At 43.3% G+C, this 23,737-nt stretch overlaps 1 protein-coding gene, 1 long non-coding RNA gene and 1 pseudogene across 3 annotated transcripts in view; 1 reads left to right on the forward strand and 2 right to left on the reverse strand.

Moving 5' to 3' along the window:
* Positions 1 to 474: 474 nt before the first annotated feature.
* LOC147823216 (uncharacterized) lies at positions 475 to 17,464 on the reverse strand. Its single transcript, XR_015444297.1, has 2 exons — positions 14,494 to 17,464; positions 475 to 2,797 (listed from the first exon to the last, which is right to left on the reverse strand). It is a non-coding gene; the product is annotated as an uncharacterized LOC147823216 (long non-coding RNA).
* LOC101699069 (T-complex protein 1 subunit gamma-like) lies at positions 6,788 to 10,241 on the reverse strand (annotated as a pseudogene). The gene is made up of 2 exons (XR_015444296.1): positions 9,300 to 10,241; positions 6,788 to 9,198 (listed from the first exon to the last, which is right to left on the reverse strand). The product of XR_015444296.1 is annotated as a T-complex protein 1 subunit gamma-like (transcript).
* Positions 17,465 to 17,534: 70 nt separating the features above from the next.
* Positions 17,535 to 23,737, forward strand: part of Sde2 (spliceosome associated SDE2) — a 30,194-nt gene continuing 23,991 nt past the window's right edge. The window contains exons 1-3 of the mRNA XM_004861982.4: positions 17,535 to 17,721; positions 21,008 to 21,125; positions 22,387 to 22,498. Coding sequence (XP_004862039.2) covers positions 17,602 to 17,721; positions 21,008 to 21,125; positions 22,387 to 22,498 — 350 coding nt within the window. The 5' untranslated portion in view covers positions 17,535 to 17,601. The remainder of the gene's footprint in view (positions 17,722 to 21,007; positions 21,126 to 22,386; positions 22,499 to 23,737) is intronic.

Below are 23,737 nucleotides of genomic sequence, written 5' to 3' on the forward strand. Positions count from 1 at the left end.
ATTATGTAGGAGTACAAAGGACCCAGGAAAACCAAAACCAAAAACAAAAACAGTGCTGGAAGACGTTTAGCACCCAATTTTAAGACTTCTTCTAAAGCTACAGTAATCAAGGCAGTGTTGGTGTAAAGAAAGACATATAGATCATTTGAATAAAACAGAATCTAGAAATAGAAACACACATATATGGTCCACTGAGTTTTGAAAGATTATTTAACATTAACATTCTATAGAATATAAACTCGATTCAAGAGCCGAGGAAGAGATAGTGTCTTCAGCAAAGGGCACTAGAACACCTGGTATTTGTATATAAAAAATTAACCTCAACCCCTTTTTTCCATACATGAAATTAACTTGAAGGGATTCAAGAACCTAAATAAGAAAGCCTAAAAGTATAAAACTTTAAGAAGAAATTATAAGGGAAAATGTTTATGAATTCAGGGTACGCAAGAACTACCTAGGATATAAAAAACATGATGTATAAAAGAAAAAAAATTGATAAATGAGATTCCATCAAAATTTAGAACTTTAAATGACATCATTAAAATGAAAAGTAGTCCTTAAACAGACCATATTTACAATGCATATAACCTATGAGCAGAATATATAAAGAATTCTTAGAGCTCATTAATAGACAACCCAATTAAAATGTAGACATAAGAAGATGATAAATAGCCAGTATAGCACAAGGAATGGTGTGCAATTCTAGAATCAGAAAAATACTAATCAGTACAATAATAAGACTGGATTATACACTCATTAGGGAGATGAAGTCAAAAGTTTTAAAAGCCTTGTCATGACTCTTTCTTTTTGTTGGATTCCCCCCCTTTGCGTTTAATTTGTCACGCCCAATGGATTCATTCTGCTGGGTTTCCTGGGGTTGTGATCCTCATTGTCTTTTCCTAGGGTATTGTCTGAAATGTTTTGGAGTGCTGGTTTGGTATTCATGAAGTTCCTGAGGTGCTCTTTATCATGAAAGTGTCTTATTTCTCCATCAATTTTGAATGTTCACTTTTTTTTTTTTTTGTGTCTGTTTCGGGAATCGAACTCGGGACCTTGGGCTTTCGAGGCAGGCGCCGGAACCACTGAACTAAATCCCCGGGCCATCCATCAATTTTGAAACATAGTTTTGCAGGGTACATCAATCTGGGTTGGAGGCTGTTTTCCTTTAGGGCTTGAAATACATCAGTCCAAGCTCATCTTGCCTTGCGGGTTTGCATTGAGAAGTCTACTGTGATTCTGATGGGCTTTCCTTTGTATGTGATTTGTTTCTTTTCTCTCACTGCTTGTAGAATTTTATTCTTCTGTTGGATTTCTGGAATCCTAACTATTATATGCCTATGTGTAGTTTTTTTTGATTAAGGTTAGCCGGAGTCCTATATGCCTCCCTTATCTGTATGTCAAGTTCTTTTCCCCTGCTTGGGAAGTTTTCTGCCATCACTTCTGTGAAGAGTGTTTTTATGTCATCTGCACTCTCTCCTCTTTCTTCATAGACTCCAATCAGTCTTATGTTATTCTTCTTTGCGTCGTCTAGCAGCTGCTGGATTGATTTCTCATGTTCCCTTACAATTTTAAAGCAATTTTTCTTTTCCTCCTCACTAATTGCAATCTTATCTTCTATATGTAAAACTGTATCCTCACATTCGTTCATTCTGCTGCGCAAACTTTCGATGGAGTTTTTAATCTCTTGAAAATCTGTTTGTATCTGTTTTATGGATTCCATTTGTTTCCTATGTTGGGATTCCATCATGTTCCTCAGATCCTCTATTTTTTTATCTGTGTCCTCACTAGATTTATTAATCATGTCTTGCACCATGAGCAAAATCTTTGCTGTTATCTGAGTAATTATTTCTGATTTCATTTTTCCCAGATCCTCTTTTGTTGCCAGTTCAGAGAGTCCAGGTGGTTGAGTATCAGATTGTTCCATCTCGTTTCCCTTTGGGGTTGCTGTAGGGGATCCGGAAGTCTGTTTTTGAGGCTTGTTTATGTGTCTTCTCATTTCCGCGGGGGTGGGGTGCTTCTGGTGCCCACACGGCTCAACTTCTGTGCCCTAGGAGCTTGGGATGGCAGCAGGGGAGCTTCCTTCTGGGTTCTGGGACCGGACTGGCTGAGCTTCACTGCCCTAGGAGCCTGGGATGGAGCCAGGTAGCTTCCTTCCGGGTGCTGGGACCAGCTCACCTTCTTGGCCCTAGGAGCCTGGGATGGACATCCTATCGAGGGCAGGTGGAGGAAGAAGAAGAGGGGAAGACAAGCCAAAAGAAAACGTGACTTGGCCTCCATCCCAGGCTCCTAGAGCAGTGAAGCTCAGCTGATCCCAGCACCCAGAAGGATGCTCCCCCACTACCATCTCATAGATGCTCTTCATGAAGCATTTTGGATCGCTCCCTCTTTCTCTCTTCATCTCTCTCACTCTCAGAATTGCTCAAATGATTTCCTGATCACCAGTTGAAAGTCTGTTGTGACTCAAGCAAACTAGAGAACACTATTTCAACCTGTAAGCCTGGGTTTTCTCCAGCCTCCATTTTCCTTGCTAGCAAATACCCTCTCTCCTTTTCTCTCTGCTTTATTCCTTCGTCCTTGTTTTGGTTGACTTGGATTGGTACCGCTTTAGCAACAATTCATTAACTATAAAAAGTCTGCTCTGAGTCTAAAGCTATGACTGCCTATATTACATGGGAAGAAGAGTTCCAATACTTTCACAGGCCCAGGCAGACATGGATACAATTATAATTAAGCAATAAATCACAAGATGCTGTTAGAGCATGCCTTAAATGGGTTTGAAAAAGTCGAATGTCCTCACCTGCCAGCAAAAAAGGAAAAAGAAAAGCCAAGTCAAGCTAAATAAGACAAAGCTTAGAGCTAGTATGATCATGAAACCACTTCCACTTTGTATTTCCAGGAATGAAAATTCCAATGGACAACGAACCAGGGTAATATTGCACAGTAAATGCGAACATACTCCTTAGCAGATCAGGTCAAATCATTTCCTGGCTTGCAAGGGGCAACTTTGAATAGGCTAACTGTGAGATTTTTTATTTTTTATTTTTTGGTACCAAGGATCGAACTCGGGACCTTGCACTTGCGAGGCAGGCAGCGGAGCCAAAAAGCTAAATCCCCGGCCCTTTATTTATTTATTTATTTATTTATTTATTTATTTATTTTGTGGCTAAGCGTGAGATCAGATGATTAGATGTCCCTAGATTGCTATGACTGGCATGCCAGGAAAGTCTACAATTTAATTAAAACAACAACAACAACAACAAAAATCCATAAAAAGACTCCATTTCAGACTCTACATTAGAAACAATAGGATTTTTTGTGGCAATTTTTAGGGTTTTATTTAAACACAAAATGAACACATGAGCCATTTCTTTTTATGATTTTTATTTTATTAGTACATGTTTGTAGTACATAGTGATTGCATTCATTATGGGCAGTTGGTACACATACATGACACATCTTAACTCTCTTTATGTCCTCCTCCCCACGTTTAGGTGTGTGTGTGTATAGCTTGGCGTTGGGATTGGTCACTGCTCTTTCAACAATGGCTTTGTGGTTCTTGGGGGAATTGTTAGTAATCTTAGCACAGGAAGATTTAGCGCACATTAGTAGCCAGCCTTTCTAGCTCCATGATATTGTGGACCAGAGACTTCCCAGAGCCGCTGGGCAGCATATATTTTGTTTTCTTGTTGTGTCCATAACCCATGCCAAGATCTAGCCCTTGAATCTTCTCTGCCTCTTGTTGTCCACCAGAGATGTTTAATTTTGACATATGAGTCTGACTGGTGCCAGATGAACCTCTTGGTCCTCTTTGTGATGATCACAAGTCTCAGGGTTAAAGTGATCTGGAGTAGGAGATGGCAGCCTCAGGCACAATCTGTCAGGCATATACATGAATCTGGATGAGAGGCTTCATGTTTAACATGTAAGCATAAGCAGCACTGAGGAAGATAGGCAGAACCCAAATCTGTCATCAAGTAATCTTGCCTTGCAGCACCATGCTCTGGCTTCAGTTGGCATTGGTCCCTGTTATGGCTTGTATCTAGATGTCCCCCCAAAGCTTCATGCTCTCATAGGTGGGGCATTTTGGAGGTGGCTAGATCTAGGGTGTGTGAGTGTGGATTAAGGGTGTTCAATATGGATTAAGGATGTGGTCATGGAATAGCCCAGTGATTTGTTTAGGATAGTTCTGGGTGTGGGTAATAGGAAGCCCCACCCTGGGTGTGAGTGGTACCAACCAATAGGCTTGCTGGCTCCTGCCTGCCCTCCCATGGACTGTTTCTCCTCTGCAGTGCCCCTCTGCCATGCTGCCCTGCCTTGGAGCCAGGCTACTATGTACTGAAACCTCTATAAACTGTGCAGTTTAACTTGTGGGTGTCGGCTATTTTATCCTAGCAATGAAAAAGTAACTAAGACAGGCCTTGCAAAGGGACATTGATATGAACAACCCTTGATTCCTGATGCAAACTTTAGAAAAACTAGCAAACAAGTACTAAAGGAGACCTTAATTCTCCATCTCTAGTGGCCTTGAGCCCAATTCAGGATATGTTTCTATAGTTAAAGGAGGAATTTATTATTAATTACAATCTTAATAATTATTAAAACAATCAACTATCCTCTTAATTATTAGCACATATTAATCATATAAATTAAGGGGTTTCATTGTGATATTTCATATATGCATATAATGTACATTGATCAGATCCATAATTTTTTTTATCACACAAAGGAATGTAAGTGAAGGTGCTGGCCCGGCCTTGTGTCTTCATCTGCATTGACTTCCCACAGTGTCCTCCGCAGCCTGCCTGCTCACTGGCTACTTCCACTTATGCAGATGCAGTTTTTAGACTTTGAAGATAGTGTTAGGACTTCATTATAAAGTCATAACGCCAACACTAAAATAGGCTGCATAGAGCCCGGAGGTATAAAGAGAAAGGCGAAGAAGAGAAATGCAGCAAAGGTAAAGTCCCAGGGAAGTGTCCTGGTTGGGTTTCCTTGCTCAGCACTTGGAGGTGACCTTGAGGATTCTGGCAGGAAGGTGACACTGAAGATTTACTAGAATGTTCTTTCTCTTCCAGGCCACCAGGCCACCACTAGTAGACAGGGAGCCACTCAGCCTTCTCAGAGCTCCACCTGTCCTCTTGTCACCTGCAGACTTTCGTCTCCTCTGGGCCTCGGTAGTTGCCTAACCAGGCTCGATGCAGTGGAATCAGTCAGAACGGAGTTGAAATTGGCAGTAGTCCCTTTAGAAATGGCTCGCCAATCAAAAGTATTCAGGAACAAGACTAGCCAAAAGCAGTGTCAAGTGTTTAGTCGAAAAATGCGGGGTGAATAGGTATGAGAGAAACCAGCTCTGCGGAGTGAACTTGGGTCAAGCAAGAGAAAAAGAAAGTAAAAGCAAAAAAAACAGTACACACTGCATCAGAGAAACACAATGTGGGATGTCATCGTAGTGGCTCCAGGTGGCATACCATCTTCTTTTATGCCATCTACATCTCTTGGGAGCTTGAGAGAAGTTCTTCTTATGGGGTCCTGGGGTTGCCCTGGGATCTTGTAATTGACAGGTCCTGCTCATTTTCCCAGCCAGCTCCGCCACCCTGTGTTTCCTATATCAGAACCATGCTGCTATGTGACCTAGGTCAAGTCGCATGACCATTCTCGGTCTGTTTCCACACTTATAAAACAGAAAATCCGAGGAAGTCATGGCTATGATTGTTGTTTATGATTCAAATGTCTCCCCAGGGTTTTTTTTGTTGCTGTTGTTTGTTTTGTAATGGGGATTGAACTCAGGATCTCATGCTTGCCAGGCAAGTGCTGTGTCGCTGGGCTAAATCCCTGGCCCCCAGCGTTTTTTGGAAACAAACAAACAAAAAACCAGATATCTGACCTTGTTTCTTCTGTTCAAAACCTCGTGTTGTCTCTCCTTTTGGATGAGGTCCAGCTGTCTCAGTCTCTCCAGCCATTAACTAACTTCTATAGCTTTCATGCCTTCTCCATGCTCTGGACATACTTTTTTTTTTTCTTAAATTCTTTTATTGGTACATTTTAGGTATACAATACATTTACATTTATCATTGGGTACTTGTACCGTTACGTGATGGATCTTGGTTCTTATTTTTTCCCCATGTCCTGTCCACCCTTCCCTATTTACAAAGACTTTGTTTCCATTTTTTCCTTTTCTCATAATTTTTCCTTTCCCTTCTTTCCTTTCCCCTACCCCTCCCACTTCCCCTACCCCTTTGGACCTTTTCTTCCTATTTCTTTGAAGCTCCAAATGCTTGTGTTTCATTTCCAGGAAATGTTTGTAGAATCATTTATGATGATGATGTTTCTCTCTTTTCTCTCTTTTTTCTTTCAATGCCTATTATTTAGATATTGGATTTCTTAGACTATTCTTCTAATTTTGTTTTCTTTTCTCTTCAATTTTCTATCTTTGGCTATTCTTTCTACTTTCTAGGAGACTTACTACTGAGTTTTTGGGGTTTTTTGTACTGGGGATTAAATCCAAAACCTTCATGCTGAGCTATATCCCCAGCCCTTGTTTATTTTTAATTTTGAGACAAATCTCACTAATTGCTTAGGACAGGCTAACAATCTTTTTACCTCAGGCCCCCAGAGTGCTGGGATTATAAGTGTACACCACCATGCCTATTACTGAATTTTTCCATTTCTACTGTCATCCTTTTAATTTCTAAGACTACCTTTATGGCCTCTAAATGTTCCTTTTTTGTTATATCATGTTCTCTTTTCTTAGATGCAGTATCTTTTGTTATTTAATCCTCTTCTCTTATTTCTGTGTATTTGTTGTTTGTTTTGGAGTTTATCATCCACATTACCACATTATCAGCTCTCATCAGGTATCTGGTGATACTGGGATGACTGATCATAATTGCTTGATCATATGCAATCACTGTTGTACAGAACCATCAGTTTGATTGGAAGCTCTTACACTGATTCAGAAGTCAAGTATATGGAGCTTTTGAACTTTGTTTGGCAAAATAGGGTTGTTGGAGATCTTGCTGTGTCAGTGTTTTTAGGTCTGTTCTTAGATTACCTAAGCATTCTAAGTATTTAAAAGAGTACCTGACATATAGCAAGTGCTCAATACATGTTAGCTGTTATTGTCATTATTATTGCAGAAAATATGAACACAGAAAAATATATATATATAGTTTCAGATAACCTAGAAGTACACAGCCTTGCTAGGAAAAATGAAATCATTCTCACAAACTTTGAATGGCAGTTTTGATACTTCAGTGTAGGCAGGTGAATGACAGATAGCATGAATAGAAGAAAGACACAGGGTCATCACAGGAGGGGACGGGAAGACAGCTGATTGACTGGGGAGGCGCAGTGGCTAGAACAGACCCCAAATAGTCCCCGTGGCTTTCCGACACCCTCATTAAGCCGGTGTCTAGTCCTTCTCCATCTCTGAAGTCCTAGTGTGATGGGTCCAGGCACACTTGGGGCAGATCTGTAAATTAGCTCCATGGCTCTGTCAGTGGCCATCCATTTGATGGGTGAGGGCTCCAGAGGATGAGTCAACCACCATGGTCCAGTGTGATTTTATTGAAGAGATTCTCTTCACTTTCCCAGTGGGCTTCAGTTTTCATTGAGGAGCCTCAGAGAGGCCCTCTCTGTTGTTCACTTCTGCTCTGTCTTCTGGGGTTCAGAACCATGGCCTTTATGGCCCCCTGGCGCCTCTGCTGGGCGCGTGGTCCCTCTGCACATACTTTATGCAGTAATGGCTGACGTTTCCATTCCGTTTGTGCATATGTATGCGGTGAGAGAGAAATGGTTTTCTTTTACTTACTCAGCCTTTCCAGTGTACACTGATTCAAAACCCAACACCTCTCTCCCTCTCCCTCTCTCCTTTCTTCCTTCTCCTATTTAACCTTGGGATATGTGTGCCCAAGTGTCCTGTGTTTCCATTATAGCATTTATTGGTCTGAGCTATTCTAAAGACAAATTTTTTAAATTATAGTTTTAGAGCACTGGAAGAGTAAGTCCTTCCCTCTTTTATTTATTTTTAGAATGACTTAGATTTTTTTTTTTTGGTACTGGGGATCAAACTCAAGACCTTGCTTTTGCAAGGCAGGCAGTGGAACCACTGAGCTAAATCCCTGGCCCTAAAATGACTTAGATTTAATCACAGGAAGCAAACTAAGTAGAAAGCTTACAATAAAGAAGGATTACATGTCAGTGCCTTTTGCAAACTGAGCTGGGACTAAAGGGCCTGGGGCCTGCCCCTCAACGTGACCCCTTCCAAAAAAGACATCCACAGTGCTCCTGGCACACTGGCTCAGGAAAAGGGGAGACTGATGATCTGTGTGCTGAAGTTGCTTTGGGCCCCATTCACTCCTGGCCAGCATCAGGAGCCCTGCCTTGCTGGCTCCGATTGTCACCCTTCTTTCTGTGGCCTGAGACAATGTCATCAATCAGCAGCAGAACTGCCGTCTCCACTGCTGTCTTGTATGTTTGCAGCTTCATAGCCAAAGGCTCCCATATGGCCAGCTCCTTCAAATTCGCCACAGCCCCCATCTCCCTGTTTATACCCCAGGCCTCATAGCCTTCCTGCATGTGTTTGGCCTGAAGGGAGGTCAGTAGGTGGATGGTGCTGGCCCCACAGTTCTAGATGAGGGTTCGAGGGATGACCTCCAGAGCCTGGGCCACAGCCCTCTTGGGCCACTAGTCCACTCCAGTCATGGCCTTGAATTTTTCTGTCAAGACCCGGGCCACAGCCATCTCAGAGGCCCCACCTCCCGGCATCAGCTGAGGGTAGAGGAGCATGCTGCAGCACACTTGCATGGCGTCCTGCAGGTTGCACTCTACTTCTGAAAGTGTCTCTTTGCTGGCTGCTCTGAGGAGGATGGTGCAGGCCTTGGGGTCTTTGCACTCAGTGATGAATGTAAAGTATTTGTCTCCAATTTTCTTGATTTCCAGCAGGCCTGCTCCGGTCCCAACATCATCTTCTCTCAGCTTCTCGAGTTGGCTATCCAGGCCCTGCAGGCGCTAACAATCCAATTATTGTGTGTCTTCTGGACTCTGGATGGCTGTGATATTGGCCTGCAAGAGGTAGTGCTGAGCTAAGTCTGAGATGCCCTTCTCTGTGATGACTGTGTCAGGCTTCAGCTGGATGATGTCCTTGCAGAGCTGCTTGATACACTCTTCTTCCATCTGGAGGATTTGCGCCAAGTCTTCCTCTTGTGTAATTTCTTTTTTTTTTTTTTTGGTACCAGGGATCAAACTCAGGACCTCGTGGTTGTGAGGCAGGCGTGGTGCCACTGAGCTAAATCCCCAGCCTCCTCTTGTGTAATTTCAGTGTCCATCTGGCTTTTTCCTTTCTTGTATTCCAGAGGAGAATCCAGCAGCACAACTCAAGGGGGAATGGGTCACATCCTTGTGAATCACGACAGGATGTTAACCACACAGGATGCGTGAGTCTTCAGCGATGCCCCCACCTATCTTTTCTGCCTTTGCATATTTTTTGACGTCAGTCTCCTTCCAACCATTCTCTTTGAACTGTACAGTCTTGACAGCATCCAGGGCAATGTCATAAGCCAGAGAAGACCACAGACTGATTACTTTTGTAGTAATGGAGCTACCGGTGATGTTTAGCATCATATAATGGTTATTGATGTCAACAGGGATGCTGATTTTCTTTAGAAGGCTGAGCATATCCAATGGCTTGTGGTAAGCACTGATCATCACTGTCGGGTGCATCTGCTGCTCTAGGAAGTGTTCAGCCACAGACAACATCTCTCCTGCAAGAACAGTTATGGATGTGGTCCCATCTCCAACCTCTTCATCTTAGATCTGGCAAATTTCAGTCGTTGACTTGGCTGCTGGATGCTGGACTTGACTCTCTCAAAGAATAGCGTTGCCATCATTGGTCATCACAATGCCTTCCACTGGATCCCAAAGCATCTTCTTCATGGACTTGGGTCCCAAACATGTTTGAATGATATCTGCAATAGTTTTAGCAGCATTGATGTTTCCAGATTAAACTTTTCTTCCAGATTCATGCTTTGTATTCTGGCTGAGCATGAGCATGGGATGGTGGCCCATCACGGTGGTGCAATGCACAGCCAGGTACCCAGAGCTGGGGAAACCAGCAGAACCTTCTGGAGAGAGAGAGAGAGAGAGAGAGAGAGAGAGAGAGAGAGAGAGAGAGAGAGAGAGAGAGAGCCCCTCTTTTATCTTGGTGTCTCCCTGTCTAGTTCCTCTTATACCTCTGTTCTGTACTCAGGAGGCAAGAAATACATGCTTGTTAAACTGAATTGTATGATCACAGGTCTCTAAATCTTCAGCATGAGCCACAATAGATATAGCTCTAGATATATCTATATCTAGATATAGATTTCATCTCTGTACAGTAAATTCCTTTGTAGTTGCTGACTTTGGACATGAGCATGAAGAGGACAAGTAATATAGTTGTGTTCAGTTATTATCTTATCTTTCAAGTGGTAGAAAGAAGAAAGACTAAGCTCACCAGCATTGGTCCTAACAGCTAGAACATAATATGTAGTTAAGTGGTTTGGATGGTATGTGGTGAAAAAGTGTACATTTGTGTTAGTCGGCTTTCTGTCACTATCAAAAATGCTTGAGGCAATCACTTTTCAAAGAGAAAAGCTTTGTTTTGGGTCATATTCTAGAGGTCCTGGGCGTGAAAGAGGTTGATGAAGGGTCCAGTGCAAAACAGCAAACCACTCACTTGTTCAGGAAGCAAAAAGGAAGAGGAAAGGGTTGGGGTCCCACACACCCCGAGGGCAGCACACAGTGACCTTCATCTACCACCAGTCCCACCTCCCAAAGGTCCCAGCGCCATCCGCAGCGCCTCCCGGGGACCAAGCCTTGGACACAGCAGCATTTGGGGGCTGTTCAGGATCCAGGCTCCTGCAGTGGTTCCAGGTACTGAGGTGAACCGGGATTCGTAATGCCTGGAGGGCTCAGATGTAGCACCTGTGTGCTCAGTGTCTCTGCTTTTTTGGTTTTTTTTAAGAAACCCCATAGTTAACCTATACTTCCAAACCTTAATCCCAGACTTTTCTGAATTCTCTACTAACCCTAAAGCATGCTATTTGGTATAGCTTGACAAGAAACTCCATGGTCAGATAAATTAGTGAAACATTGGATTAGACAAAGATAACAGAATTTCTCAAGGTTTTTGCTAATAAACTTTGTGAATCTGTAAAAAGATGCATATGGTATGGGCATTGTTGCAGACTGAACATATCCACCCAGAATTTGTATGTGGAAGCTTTAACTCTTAGTGGGACAGTGTTAGGAGGTGTGAAGTAGGGACTTTGGGAAGTAGTTAGGGTTAGATGAGGTATGAGGGTAGGGCCCCATGACAGGGTTAGTGCCCTTGTGAGAAGAGACTAGCCAGTGTGGCGATGCATGCCTGCAATCCCAGCACCTGGAAGGCTGTGTCAGGAGAATCAGCTCAAGTTTAGGGCCAGTCTGGGCTACATAGTGAGTTAAGGCCAGCACAAGCTACGGAGTGAGAGTTGTCTCGAAAAACAATAAATAAATAAATAAATAAATAAATAAATAAGATCTCTCTCTTCCTCTCCCTCCTTCCCCTTCTTCCTCTCTTTCTCTCCCAAAAGCACACACCAATAAAACAAAACACAAATGAAAATAAAAAATAAAAGAAAATTTAAAAACTCCTCAAAACAGGCTATCTGGGCCAGGGATTTAGCTCAGTAGTGCTGCACCTGCCTGGCAAGCACAAGGTCCTGAGTTTGTTTCCCGGTACAGGAAAAAAAAAAACAAAAATGGGCCATCTGCAAGCCAGAAGAGTCCTCATCAAGAACTGAATCTGCCATACCTGGATCATAGGACTTCCCAGCCTGTGGAACTGTAAGAAATAAAGGTCTGGGGCCAGGGATTTAGCTCAGTGATTTCGCCACCTGCTGCACAAGCGCAAGGACCCGAGTTCGATCCTTGGTACCAGAAAAAAAAAAGAAATAAATCTCTGCTGTGTAGGCTGTGTGGTCTATGATATTTTGTCATAGTATTGTAGCAAACAGAACTCACAGTGTTGCAGCTCTAGGTGGTATAATAGAGTCAGGCTGAATGGAGCACACACCCTGGAAGTTGGAGGCAGGTTTATTTTGCTAGCAGACTGATTGGGGACTTCTCCACAAAGCGATCAACCCCATCTTTGGGGTGAACAGGGTTTATATAGATTTGGGAAAAGAGGGGTAGGGATATAGTGGCAAGACACTCAACATTACTTCAGTGGTTGAGGTAGATACATTCAGCTTATACAACTGGATGGAAAAGTACACTAGGATTCACCTTATTTACATATGGCGGGAAGCAAGGGTCACAGAAACCCTAATGAGAACAAAGGACAATGGAGGAAAACATGTTCGGGTCTCACTCAGACTTGCTGGACATGTTTTAGGTGCGGGAGGGGTCAGAGCTAGGAGAAACCTTTTGTTTGCTACCCAGTTAGCTGCAGCACAGGCTACTTCTGGTCAGAAATCATTTCCCTGTTCAATAGCACCCCAAAATAGGAGTGCTTCCAAATGTATTTGAAAATGGAATTCTTTTATAGTGCCTTATGGTAACCTACTATTTCATAGAAGACTCTTTGGGAAATGCTGCTCTAATTTTATTTTAATTCATCTGGAGACTTTACATAATTTGTTGCATCTCATAATAGCAGCACATGCCTATAATCCCAGCATTCTGGAGGCTGAAGCAGGAAGACTGCAAATTTGAGCCCAGCCTAGGCAATTTATCAAGATTTTGTCTCAAAGTAAAAAATAAAACCAAAAGAAGGGCTCGGGCTATAGCTCAGTGTGTAGGCCCTGGATTTAATCCCGAGTATTTTTGTTTTCACACACAAAATAAATACATTAAAATAAATAAAATAAGTAAGGCTTACCTACCGCACACAAGACCCCTATGTTCAATCCCCAGTACCACAAAAAGAAAACGCAAAGCAGCATGTGATATGATCCACATTACATCCTATCTCCCCTTCTATCAACGTCCAGAGAATTTCAATGTGTGGACAGGATAAATAGGCATTTTCAGTCAGCTTTCGACTTGAGGATCTGAACTGAAACATCAGCTCTCCGTTATTCTCCAGCCTGCTGGCCTTCTGACGGCAACTTCATTATCAGTCTCCCAGGTCTTCTGCCTGCCGACTTATCCTGCTGCCCTTGGGATGTGTCAGCCTCTAGAATGGAATGAGCTACTTCCTTATTATCTATCTATTCATTCTCCTGTTCTGTTTCTCTGGAGAACCCAAATACAACAGAAATACATTAACTAAAGAATCAACTATTTAAAGAAAAATACTCCCAAAGACCAGGAAGACCCCCAATTTTTTTTTTTTTTGAGACAAGGTCTTATTGTGTAGTCCAGGCTGGGCTGAAACGGGATCCTCCTGCTTCAGGTTCCTGAGCGCTAGGATTAAAGTCATGTGCCACCACATGTGGCAGAAAACCCCCTTTTGAAAGGCATGGCTATGCAAAATTCATACAGGATCAAGGATTTTTATTGACTAGAGTGAAATCAAATTTCATATTGAAAGAATTACAGGCATGGTGGCACATGCCTGTGTCTCAGCACTCAGGAGGCTGAGGCAGGAGGATTGCAGTGAATTTGAGGCCAGCCTGGGCTATATAGTGAGTTCAAGGCCAGCCTGAACCACATACCAAGACCCTGTCTCAAAAACAAAAAAAAATTACAGTGCTAACATGAAATTTCTGAGAGACAGACACTGGTGGTTTCTCTTTATAGTTCTAGTACAATGACTAGCACAGCATTTTTTTTTTTTTTTTTTTAATGCTGGGGACTGAATCCAGGGCCTTAAACATGGTAGGCAAGTCTCTACCACTGAACTACACACCTCTAGCGCCCAGAAGTTAAATTTTTAGGTAGTTGCTTTTTTTTTGGTACCAGGGATCGAACTTGGGACCTTGCGCTTGTGAGAAAGGCAGCGGCACCACTGGGCTAAATCCCTGGCCCAGAAGTTGGATTTTTAATGGAACAAATATTTTGATGGTGATGGTGAGAATGAAAACCGAAAGACTTTGTGAAGTAGTGCTGTCACGCTAATGCAGACTAGTGATGAGGCGGTTAGGAGTGGGGCATTCCCTATGGAAGCCATCCCGCGGGAAGAGCCGTGCGTCTTGTCCGCAGCAGAGCGCACAGGTGAGCTTCTGCGGCCAGCGCTGGGTGAGAGGTGCAGCTTTTATGCCCACCCTGCGGCTCTGCTCTAGTGGTCTCCCTGCCTGCTCCTGCTCCTCCCCAGCATCAGTGCTTAAACACCACCCTCTTCCCTCCCTCCCGCCTCACCCTTTGTGTGCGCTCTTTTCTTCCATCCAATGAAAGGAAGACGGTGGGGTCTTGCCTTCCCCGGCAGCCAAACACCTTGGGGCTTGCTCCGGGCTTCACCTCCTCCACTGCCCACCTGGGGCGTGGACTACACAGCTCTTAAGCAGAAGCTGTTTTTCCATCCTAAGAACTGACCTCCTTGCTGCTTGCCAATTTGGATGACTGTGGCAGTTCTTGCGGCACGGGAGGTACTGCTTTTCCATAAAGACAGTATGAACATCTTCCTTTCTGGCCCTCTGGGCACTAAAGCACAGAAGTGCCGCTTCCATGTCACACACATGCACGGTCTGTGGGCTCACGAGTTCCGGAGCCTGGCTATTGTTTATGGAAATTGCCAGTGTGCAGCTCTGCTTCCTGTTCTTCCAGACCAGCAGGACATCCGGCTCAGCCGAGCCTTGTCATCAGTTGTCACACAGGCATTTCCTCTCTGGTGCTGCATTTACTGGCAGGGAACAATTATTCCTCATTGCCTCGGGATGCTCTCCTAGCGTCCTTCTCATTGGCTGAGCCAGTCTTCAAAAAGCAGACGTACAGCGGGAGTCATTCTTTTGGGTACACAGGCAGGAACAAAACCAGTACGGTTTACTGTAGAGAACACCAAATGCGGTCCCAAGAGCAAGGCCGCACTGTTTTGACAATAAACTGGCTCCAACCCTCAGCACCGAGTTGTCGGGAGTCGTCGCAATCCGTACCTGAGTTTTGCTGGCCCCTCCCCTCCTGACACCGCGAGCTGGGGAAGGTGGCAGTAGTGGTTCTCTTTATAATCACTGACCAGCTTGACCACATAGCCCTGGCTACTAAACACCCACCATGTACTATACTGTCCGTCATCCAGCTCATCAGCTGTCTTTCTAGATTTTTATCCACTAATATGCACCATGTTCTTGGCTGCAGCCTTAACTCCAGGTACCTCAGTTTCTCTCATTATTTAACTGAATTTAATAGTGAGCAATCCCAGTTGAATTCTGCATCCTTAGGACAGAATGCTTTGTATCAGTGCAAAATATTGTTTCTTCAGGTGTACACTGGGAATAGGTTTACTACCTTAGTAATTCATCAGATATCCAACCAATCCTTACTGAACATTGAAGGTTTAACAATGGCTTATATATTGCTCCTAAAATTCGCCTTTGAAAGGTTAATAATGTTATTTAATATATTTACATGTCCACATTTTAATTCTTTTATTTCATGTTTCAAATGACAAATTCATATTCAACACTTGGGACTGTTTAAGTAGGAATTTAAATGTAACAGAGGGCTATAAGTCTATTCAGTCTTTAGATTTGGATAGGACTGGATATGTGAGGAATGATATAGAACTTATTAGGAGGGTTTAATCCTTATCAAATAAATGCATTATCCTGACACAAAAATATTATGTAAACAAAAACTGACCTTTATCTTGTTATTTGCAGGGGAGGAAGACCCTAGATTCTCCAAGTAACTATTTTGGGTCCCTTTTTTCTTTTTATTTATTTATTTTTGTATTGGGGATTGAACCCAGGGCCGTGCATTGAGCTACTTACCGAGCAAGCGCTTGACATTTTTTTTTTTTTGGTACCCGAGATCGAACTCAGGACCTTGCGCTTGGCGAGGCAGGGTGTGGCGGCACCACTGAGCTAAATCCCCGGCCCGCCCTTAACATTTTTGGAGTCTCCTTATGTGGCCCAGGCTGGGTTCCTGCCTCAGACTCTAGAGTAGCTGGGATTACCACTGTGGGCCTGAAGTAGCCCTTCTGGATCCCCAGTAAGCAGAAATCATGAACAAGAAAAGAATTAAGGCTCAGGGGTCTGGATTACTTATGTAGGATCCTTAAGGATGAAGAGCCGGGGAGATTATAGGACTCACAGGTTCAAGTTTGGACTGCTTAAGTATGGCTGGTGAGACACCTGTGTATCCTAGGGTCACCATGACACCTCCTTTCTAAAATACTACTTCTAGGGGCAACCTAATTTTATGTTATCTGCTGGAGTCACCATGGAGGCCTTTTCTGTCTCACGTTTCCTTCTGAATGAAATAAACACAAAAATCTTAGGGCCAGGGATTTAGCTCAGTGGTGCCACTGCCTGCCTCGAAAGCACAAGGTCCTGAGTTCAATCCCTGGTACCAAAAAAAAAAAAAAAAGAAAAAATGGAAACACAAAAATCTTAACTTCACAGCCCTTGGGATTCTATTTTTCCTCACACTGCTACAGATAAATGATTTTTGACTCTTTTGTTGCTTTCCCCTCGCAGTTTTATTTGCCAGGCTCTTAACAGCTGAGAACGTGTTTCACTTGTGACTAGGATGGACAGATAACGCCTGACAACCCTTCTAACATCACACTCAGCCTCTTTTAAATTGTGTAGGCCTTCAGAAATACCGCAATCACCGCATATGAAATATTCAGGGCTCACTCCGAGTGCCCTGGCGCCGGGTCCCGCAGACATGCACGAGTCGGCTTCCAGGTGCAGAACAAACGCCGTGGCAAGAGGGGTGGAAGCATCGTGAATGCCAACGTCACTCGAGCCGGCCTTCCACCAGGGCCCACTTGCGGTGAAATACTGTGAAAGCAGCGTGGAAGAGGAAATAACGTAGAGCACAGTCAGGCAGAAATGAGCATACACTGAGCGTGGCCGGCAGGAAGTTAGGGCTCGGCTGTTTTCCGAGAGCAAGCTGTTTGTTCTCCCTACAAACGCGAAGAAAAAGCTCGCGAGCTGCCGTTTGGGGGCCCTTGGGGTCGCCTGACTCGTCCCTCGAGGGTGTGAGGGTGCGCTTGTGTGCGTCGCTCTCCGGGTGAAGGCAGCGCCCCCTAACATGCGAAGACCGCAGCTTCTCTCCCCGCGCCTCCAGGGAGCTCTCAGGCCACAACGCTCCATGATCCAAAAATAACTACACAGATGCGAAGAAGGCCCAGGCCCGGGACCGTTCTTCGCGGCCTTTTTAGCGCTCTCGGCCAAAATGCTCGAAACCCGACCTAGCGCCACCCCTTTATAGCCAGTCCCTCGAGCCCCGCCCTAGCAACTGCTCCTAGCAACATCAGGCACTCCAGCGGGCCGCCTTATCGGCCTTAGCCAGGCCCTTCGCCTTCCCCTCCTCGGCCCAGCCAGCGTCACGTGCCGGCCCCAGGAGAGGGGAGGGGCTCGCGGAGACAGGCGGGGCGGGGCGCCGGAAGGCGAGTGTGGCGTCATCCCAGAGCGACGGGGTTTGTAGTCAGGTGCCGGGCGTTTCCGGTGCTCTCCGGGTTCCGGAGTGGGAGAAATGGCGGGGACTGGAGCGCTGGTGTGGATTCGCGGCCCCGGCTGCAGCTACAAGGCGGTGCACTGGGCCCCGGCTCGGTGCTCCGTACGAGACATTATCCACCGACACTGCCAGCATCTGGTGAGGACAGCGGTTCCCGGAAAAAAAAGGAAAGAGCGGGCTGGGGGCGGGGCCGGGCGCGCCGGGAATCTGTCCTTTCTCTGGGTTTTTAGTTTTTGGAACTGATTGTCCAGTTTTAAGATACTTCCAGTTGATATTGGGACTGACTTTGCTTTTGCTTTGTGGCGGTGGACATTTTTCTCCACAGAAAGAAAAAGATTCCCGTTGCAGATGTTTAGTCCAGCTCTCAGTTGTAAACACTTTGGTTGTATTTCTTTACCCATAAATGAGGTTGACCATTTAGGACTCACGTCCTTATATTTATACTATGGGCAGATGAGGTGTATTTTGTCACACAGCTCCGTTTGCTTCTGCCTAGAGAAGTCCTATATGTCATAGCCAAACCCAGGCAAAAGGGCGCGTGAGGAGAGAAATGGATTGGGGCCAGCCACTTACACGTGTCCTATTGAGAGCGTGGGTTCTCGAGACCTGTTACGTGTTTACATGGTCATTTATTGTGACAATTTATGAAATCCTTTCAGAGGGTTTTAAAATTACTTCTGTCTTTCTACTAAATTCTCAAGCAGACTTTTACCAACTACAAGATATTAAACCTGGTCAGTTATCTAAAGAATTTAATGATTTTCCTGAATCTGATTTGAATTTGGCTCTTGATCTAGAACTTTTTTCCTTTGTAATTACGCCTCATCTGTGCTTCTCTAGGCTGTTTTCTCTGCTTGTTATTTATAAGCTTAACAATACAAATTTCCAGAAGACCTGGTCAGTTCCATGAAGAAGCGTTGTGTGTTGGCAAATAATGTGGCTTTTCAGCTTCCTCATTTTTCTTTCTACATTGCAACTCAGGGTAAAATTAACAACTTTTTTGACCATCTAGATGGGGAAATATTTTCCAAATAGTTGGCTTTTAGTATATTTGACAGTAACTCCTGTGAGTACAGTATGCAAATTTAATGATAGTTAATCCAAAGTGAGACCAGAAAAAATAGGATCTTAACTATGAAGAGTGTTGAGAATAAGGTTTTTTGTTTTGTTTTGTTGAGACAAGATCTCACTATGTGGTCCAGGGACTGGCTTTAAATTTGCTGTGTAGCTCATTGTGGCCTCTATCACTCCTGGAGTAATGGGATTGCCAGTGTGCACCACCATGCCCAGCTGGGAATAAGAATTTTTTTTTTCTGTACTTTGGATCGAACTCGGGAACTTGCGCTTGTGAGGCATGCGGCGGAACCATTGAGCTAAATCCCCGGCCCTGAGAATAAGAATTTTAAAATAAGCAAGAAATAGAATTTATTTTCTTTGTTATTTAACAAATATAATCATAGCAAATGTGAATAGAAGCAGCACTCCTAAGGGAGCGAAGAGAATGGGGTGATCAAAATATGTCATGTGCATATATGAGTCTGCCAAAATGAAACCCATTAATCTGTATAAGCAATAAAGTGGAGAAAAAAACTTCACAACTTATAAAAAGGCATTTGATGTGGTTCCCTTCCACCTTCCCAAGAACAGGAGAGACAAACTTTGGAAAAGAAAGGGTTTATTCAAAGCTAGCTATGAATGAGGTGGAGGAGCCTCTTTTTATCTCAAATCACCTCCTCGAAGTGTGCAGGGCTTTTATAGTAAAGAAGAGAGAGGAGAAATACAGTGAGACAATAGGATGTTCCCATGCTGTTTCCCTCCTCTTCCCCTTCTGGAAACAAAACTGGATTCCATCGTCTTGGGACCAGCATCTATCCACCTGAGCTAAAGAGCTGCCGTACGCCTGCATCGTGTAGCAGTTTGGAGAAGCAGTATATTTTTAAAAGAAAAAGTACTAATTTTAAAGGTCTGTTTTACCCTCTTGGTTACCATCATAAGATTTTTTGTTTTATCTGCTATAATATCCTAACACTTGAAAAGTACTTGGACTGATAGTAAGTACTCATTTAGTTGAATGAATGAAGGAGATATCTTTTGAAATAGCTGTGGGATGTGGTTCAGAAAGAATTATTCAGAGTTTCCTTTTCTTTTTTTTGGTACTGGGGATCGAACTCAGGACCTTGCACTTCCAAGGCAGGCAGGGTGCCACTGAGCTAAATCCTTAGCCCAGAGTTTCAGTTTCAGGAAGATAGCAATAATGCATTTTCCTTCTCCATTGGTGTTTGGATTTCTTTATTCCTGATATTGGAGATTTAACTGTGTATTTCTAGTTCCATAGAAATTTGAAGAATATTCCTCTCAGCATCAAAAACTCGTTTAGAAAGACAGTTTGTATTTTTTATTTTCATTACTTGATCTGACAGTGTTTGATATATACACAGTGGGTATGGGGCACTTGGGCAATGACAGGCTGTAAGTTGGGGGTGCTAGCAGAAAAAACAGGCCCTCCTAGCTGACCCTAAAAATGTGGACGCTTATATAGTGTATTAAAAACCATACCTTTGGGCCGGGGATTTAGCTCAGTGGTTCTGCTGGCCACCTTGCAAGCACAAGGACCCAAGTTCGATCCCCAGTACCAAAAAAACTACATACCCTTGGAGGGGGCATGGCAGTACACCCCTAAAATCCCAGCACTCGGGAGGCTGAAACAGGAGGGAACACCTTAAATTTGAAAGCAGCCTGAGCTACACAGTGAGACCCTACCTCAGAACAAAACAAAATATGCCTTTGGTCCTGAGGGTTTGTAGTTCAGTGGTAGAGTGCTTACCTGGCATGCATGTGGCCCTGGGTTTCATTCCCAGCACTGTAGAACAAGAAAAAAAGCCTTATTCTTTTCTCTGTCGTTTCTCCTTCTTATACCTACTCACACTTTTCAGGACTTTTATTGTTAATTTTAAATTTGGGGGCCAGTCCTGATGTTAGGTTGCTTTTTCCTGTTTAAAAAAGTTAGAGTAGGGCCGGGGATGTAGCTCAGTGGCACCGCGCCTGCCTCGCAAGCACAAGGTCCTGAGTTCAATCCCTGGTACCAAAAAAAAAAAGTTAGAGGAAATGACCTCTGGAGTTACTGGATCAGTGCCCCATATAGTCTCCTATGACTCAGATGACCTATTAGAAAAGGAAAAAGAAATAATTTCTATTTTTGTTAAAAAAAAAAAGACTGAAAGTTTAATGTATCATGATTAGATAATACTAGGAAAATACTGTACCCAGGATGTATCATATGTAGTGACTCTTTCCTTTAGTAGTTTTCATATTCAGTTCAACAAATATTAATTGAACACACTATCTGCCTGTAAGTGGAGTAACAAAAAGATAAGAAACTTTATTATGTCATAAAAGGCATTAAAAAATCCAAACTTGTCTCTAGGATGTGCCTGTGGAATGCTTCTTTGTGAAATGCGATGGAGCCCTCATTAGCACCAGTGGCCCAGTACAGCTTGGAGCTGTTTATAGTCTGGAACCTAGACTTCGTGGTGGGAAAGGAGGTAGGAAATGAATGTTCATTACTTGGTTGTAACACCTCTGTAATCTTTAACATTATGTTTCAGATTAAACTCGTTGCTTTCTGTAGTATACCATTCTGTTTTGCTTTGTGAGATCCTTCATTACCTAATTTGGGATGTTTTCTTGATTATTTATTTTTTGAGACAGGGTCTCGCTTTGTAGTTCAGGCGGGCCCTGAACTCACTATGTAGCCACTTTCTCAAAAAAAAAAAAAAAAGAAAAGAAAGAAAAGGAAAAAAAATGAATAGCATGATGCAAATAAATCCCACTTTCTTCAACTGGTTCCTCTTAGGGAACCTAGGCTCTAAAGCTGTGGGAAGATTAGACGAAGAAAAATGACCGTTACTCTGTCCAGTTTGCTGAAGAGTGAGCTTTAAAATAATCAGATGTACTTCTGCTTTTATCAGTATTTTGTCTCCTTATCGTTGTTCAAAAGGTGACCTAAAATCACTTTAGGAAACACAATTGTTTACAGGTCAATGTAAGTAAGTCCTAGTTGTATTTACATCTAAAAACTTGAGAAAAGAAATTAAAAGAGTGGAAACAGGGCTGGGGATTTAGCTCAGTGGTTCTGCCTCCTGCCTCACAAAGCGCAAGGTCCTGAGTTCAATCCCCGGCACCAAAAAAAAAAAAAAAGAGTGAAAACAGAGTATGAACAGTTCTAGGTGTTTAACTGGATTAGATTTTCTTAATCTACACTGATTTGGTTTGGTTTTCGGAGCATTGACCTCAAACTGTAATCATCCTGTCTTTTGAATGGAATTCACAAGAGTGATGCATGTCACGCGCCACTGACAGCTTCAAGTTGCCTGTCCTTTTAAATTCATTGGAAAACTCGACCACTTAGTTCTTAAATTCTTAATCTGCCAATCTTGGGATCTCTGGCACTGCCTAAAGCCCTTAAAATATCCTACACTGGGGGCCGGGGATTTAGCTCAGTGGTTTCCCCGCCTGCTGCACAAGCGCAAGGACCCGAGTTCGATCCCCAGTACCAAAAAAAAAAAAATCCTACACTATAATATTCTAGAAATATGAAATGAGAGGTAAAAGGCATGAGGTTAAGTCAGATTTATCAATCCTTTTCCCTCTTTGCTTGGGTTAGAACCTTCGTGTCTCTCTTAAAAAAAAAAAAAGACTGTAGAGATCACTTTTAATCTTGTGGTCCAGAATGTCTTCACAAATCTGATTTGTGTTCATCCTTGGACACATTTTAACCTGCGTTTTCTCAATATCTTGGCTCAGGGTTTGGATCTATGCTCCGAGCACTTGGTGCTCAGATTGAGAAGACAACCAATCGGGAGGCTTGCCGGGACCTCAGTGGAAGGAGATTGCGAGACGTCAATCATGAAAAAGCGTGAGACACCCACCTTTTTCTCCTTTTAATTTTTTTGTTAGTGTATACTTACCATATGTAGTGCTCGTATTCATCATAGGGAATTTCTACATGTATATATATCTTAATTTTTTTCTCACTCCCCTCCCCTCCTTTCAACCCTTCTTCCCTTCCCCATTTAAAAAAGCTTTGTTTCTGCTTTTTTCTTTCCATTCTTTTTTTTTTAATCCCTTTTCCCTTCCTTCCCTTCTCCCTCCCCCCTCCCTTGTTCCCCTTCCCATTTGAACATATTCTTCCTGCTTCCCAATATCTACCCTCCATTTTGTTCCTTGTTTACCTTTAGGGTTTGTTATAGCTTGTGTTTGGATGTTCCCCCAAAGCCTCATGCGGTCATAGGTGGGGCTTTTTCAGAGGTGGCTGGATATAGAGTGTGTGATGCAGGAATTGATTCATGGTGCTGTGCTAGGCTCAAGGGCACTGAGATTAAGGGTGAGTGCTACCCAGCCTAGTAGCCTGGATAAGATAAAAGGGCAGACAGATCCTGTTAAGGCCCTCGCTCGCTTGCTTTGCTGCCTCCTGCCCTCCGTGAACTGTTTTTGCTCTGCGGTGCCTCTCTGCCTTGGATCTAGCCAATTATGGACTGAAATCTCTACAAACTGAGCTAAGTAAACCTTTCCCCCTTTAACTTTGAATGCCAGGTATTTTGTCTCAGCAACAAGAGAAAAGTAACTAAGACAGGATTTCTCACACGAGAAACAATAGTGATTTTTAAACTTGGTGGACACCCACTGTTTTTTGAAGCTGACAGCATATTTTCCTATTGATAGTGAATTGTACAGGCGCCATGCATATCAGAAATATAAACTTAGGTACATTGTGGCTTTTATTGTTAGATTTAACCTTTCCCATAATTTAATAATCATCTTTGGGTTTTTATTAAATTTATACAGTATCCTAGCATGAAGCACAGCACATCTCTCTAGGGAAATGCCACCATTTGAAAGTTCATTCATTTGTCTAGAGGACATTTTACCCTGAGGCTTGCATTTTTTTTTTTGTACTGGGGGTCAAACTCGGGACCTTGCACTTTCGTGAGCTAAATCCCCGGCAAGAGGACATTGTATACATCCAGTAATGTATTAATAGTATGGCTAATGTGTCACGAGGCTATAAGAATTTTTCAGCTCCGTTATACCCTTCTGGGACCACTGTCACACATGTGCTCTGTCTTGAGTGAAATGCTATGTGACGTATGACCAC

Source organism: Heterocephalus glaber, unplaced genomic scaffold, assembly GCF_053883595.1.
Source record: "Heterocephalus glaber isolate CG9 unplaced genomic scaffold, H.glaber_assembly_v1.0 deba00001600, whole genome shotgun sequence".
NCBI lineage: Eukaryota > Metazoa > Chordata > Mammalia > Rodentia > Bathyergidae > Heterocephalus > Heterocephalus glaber.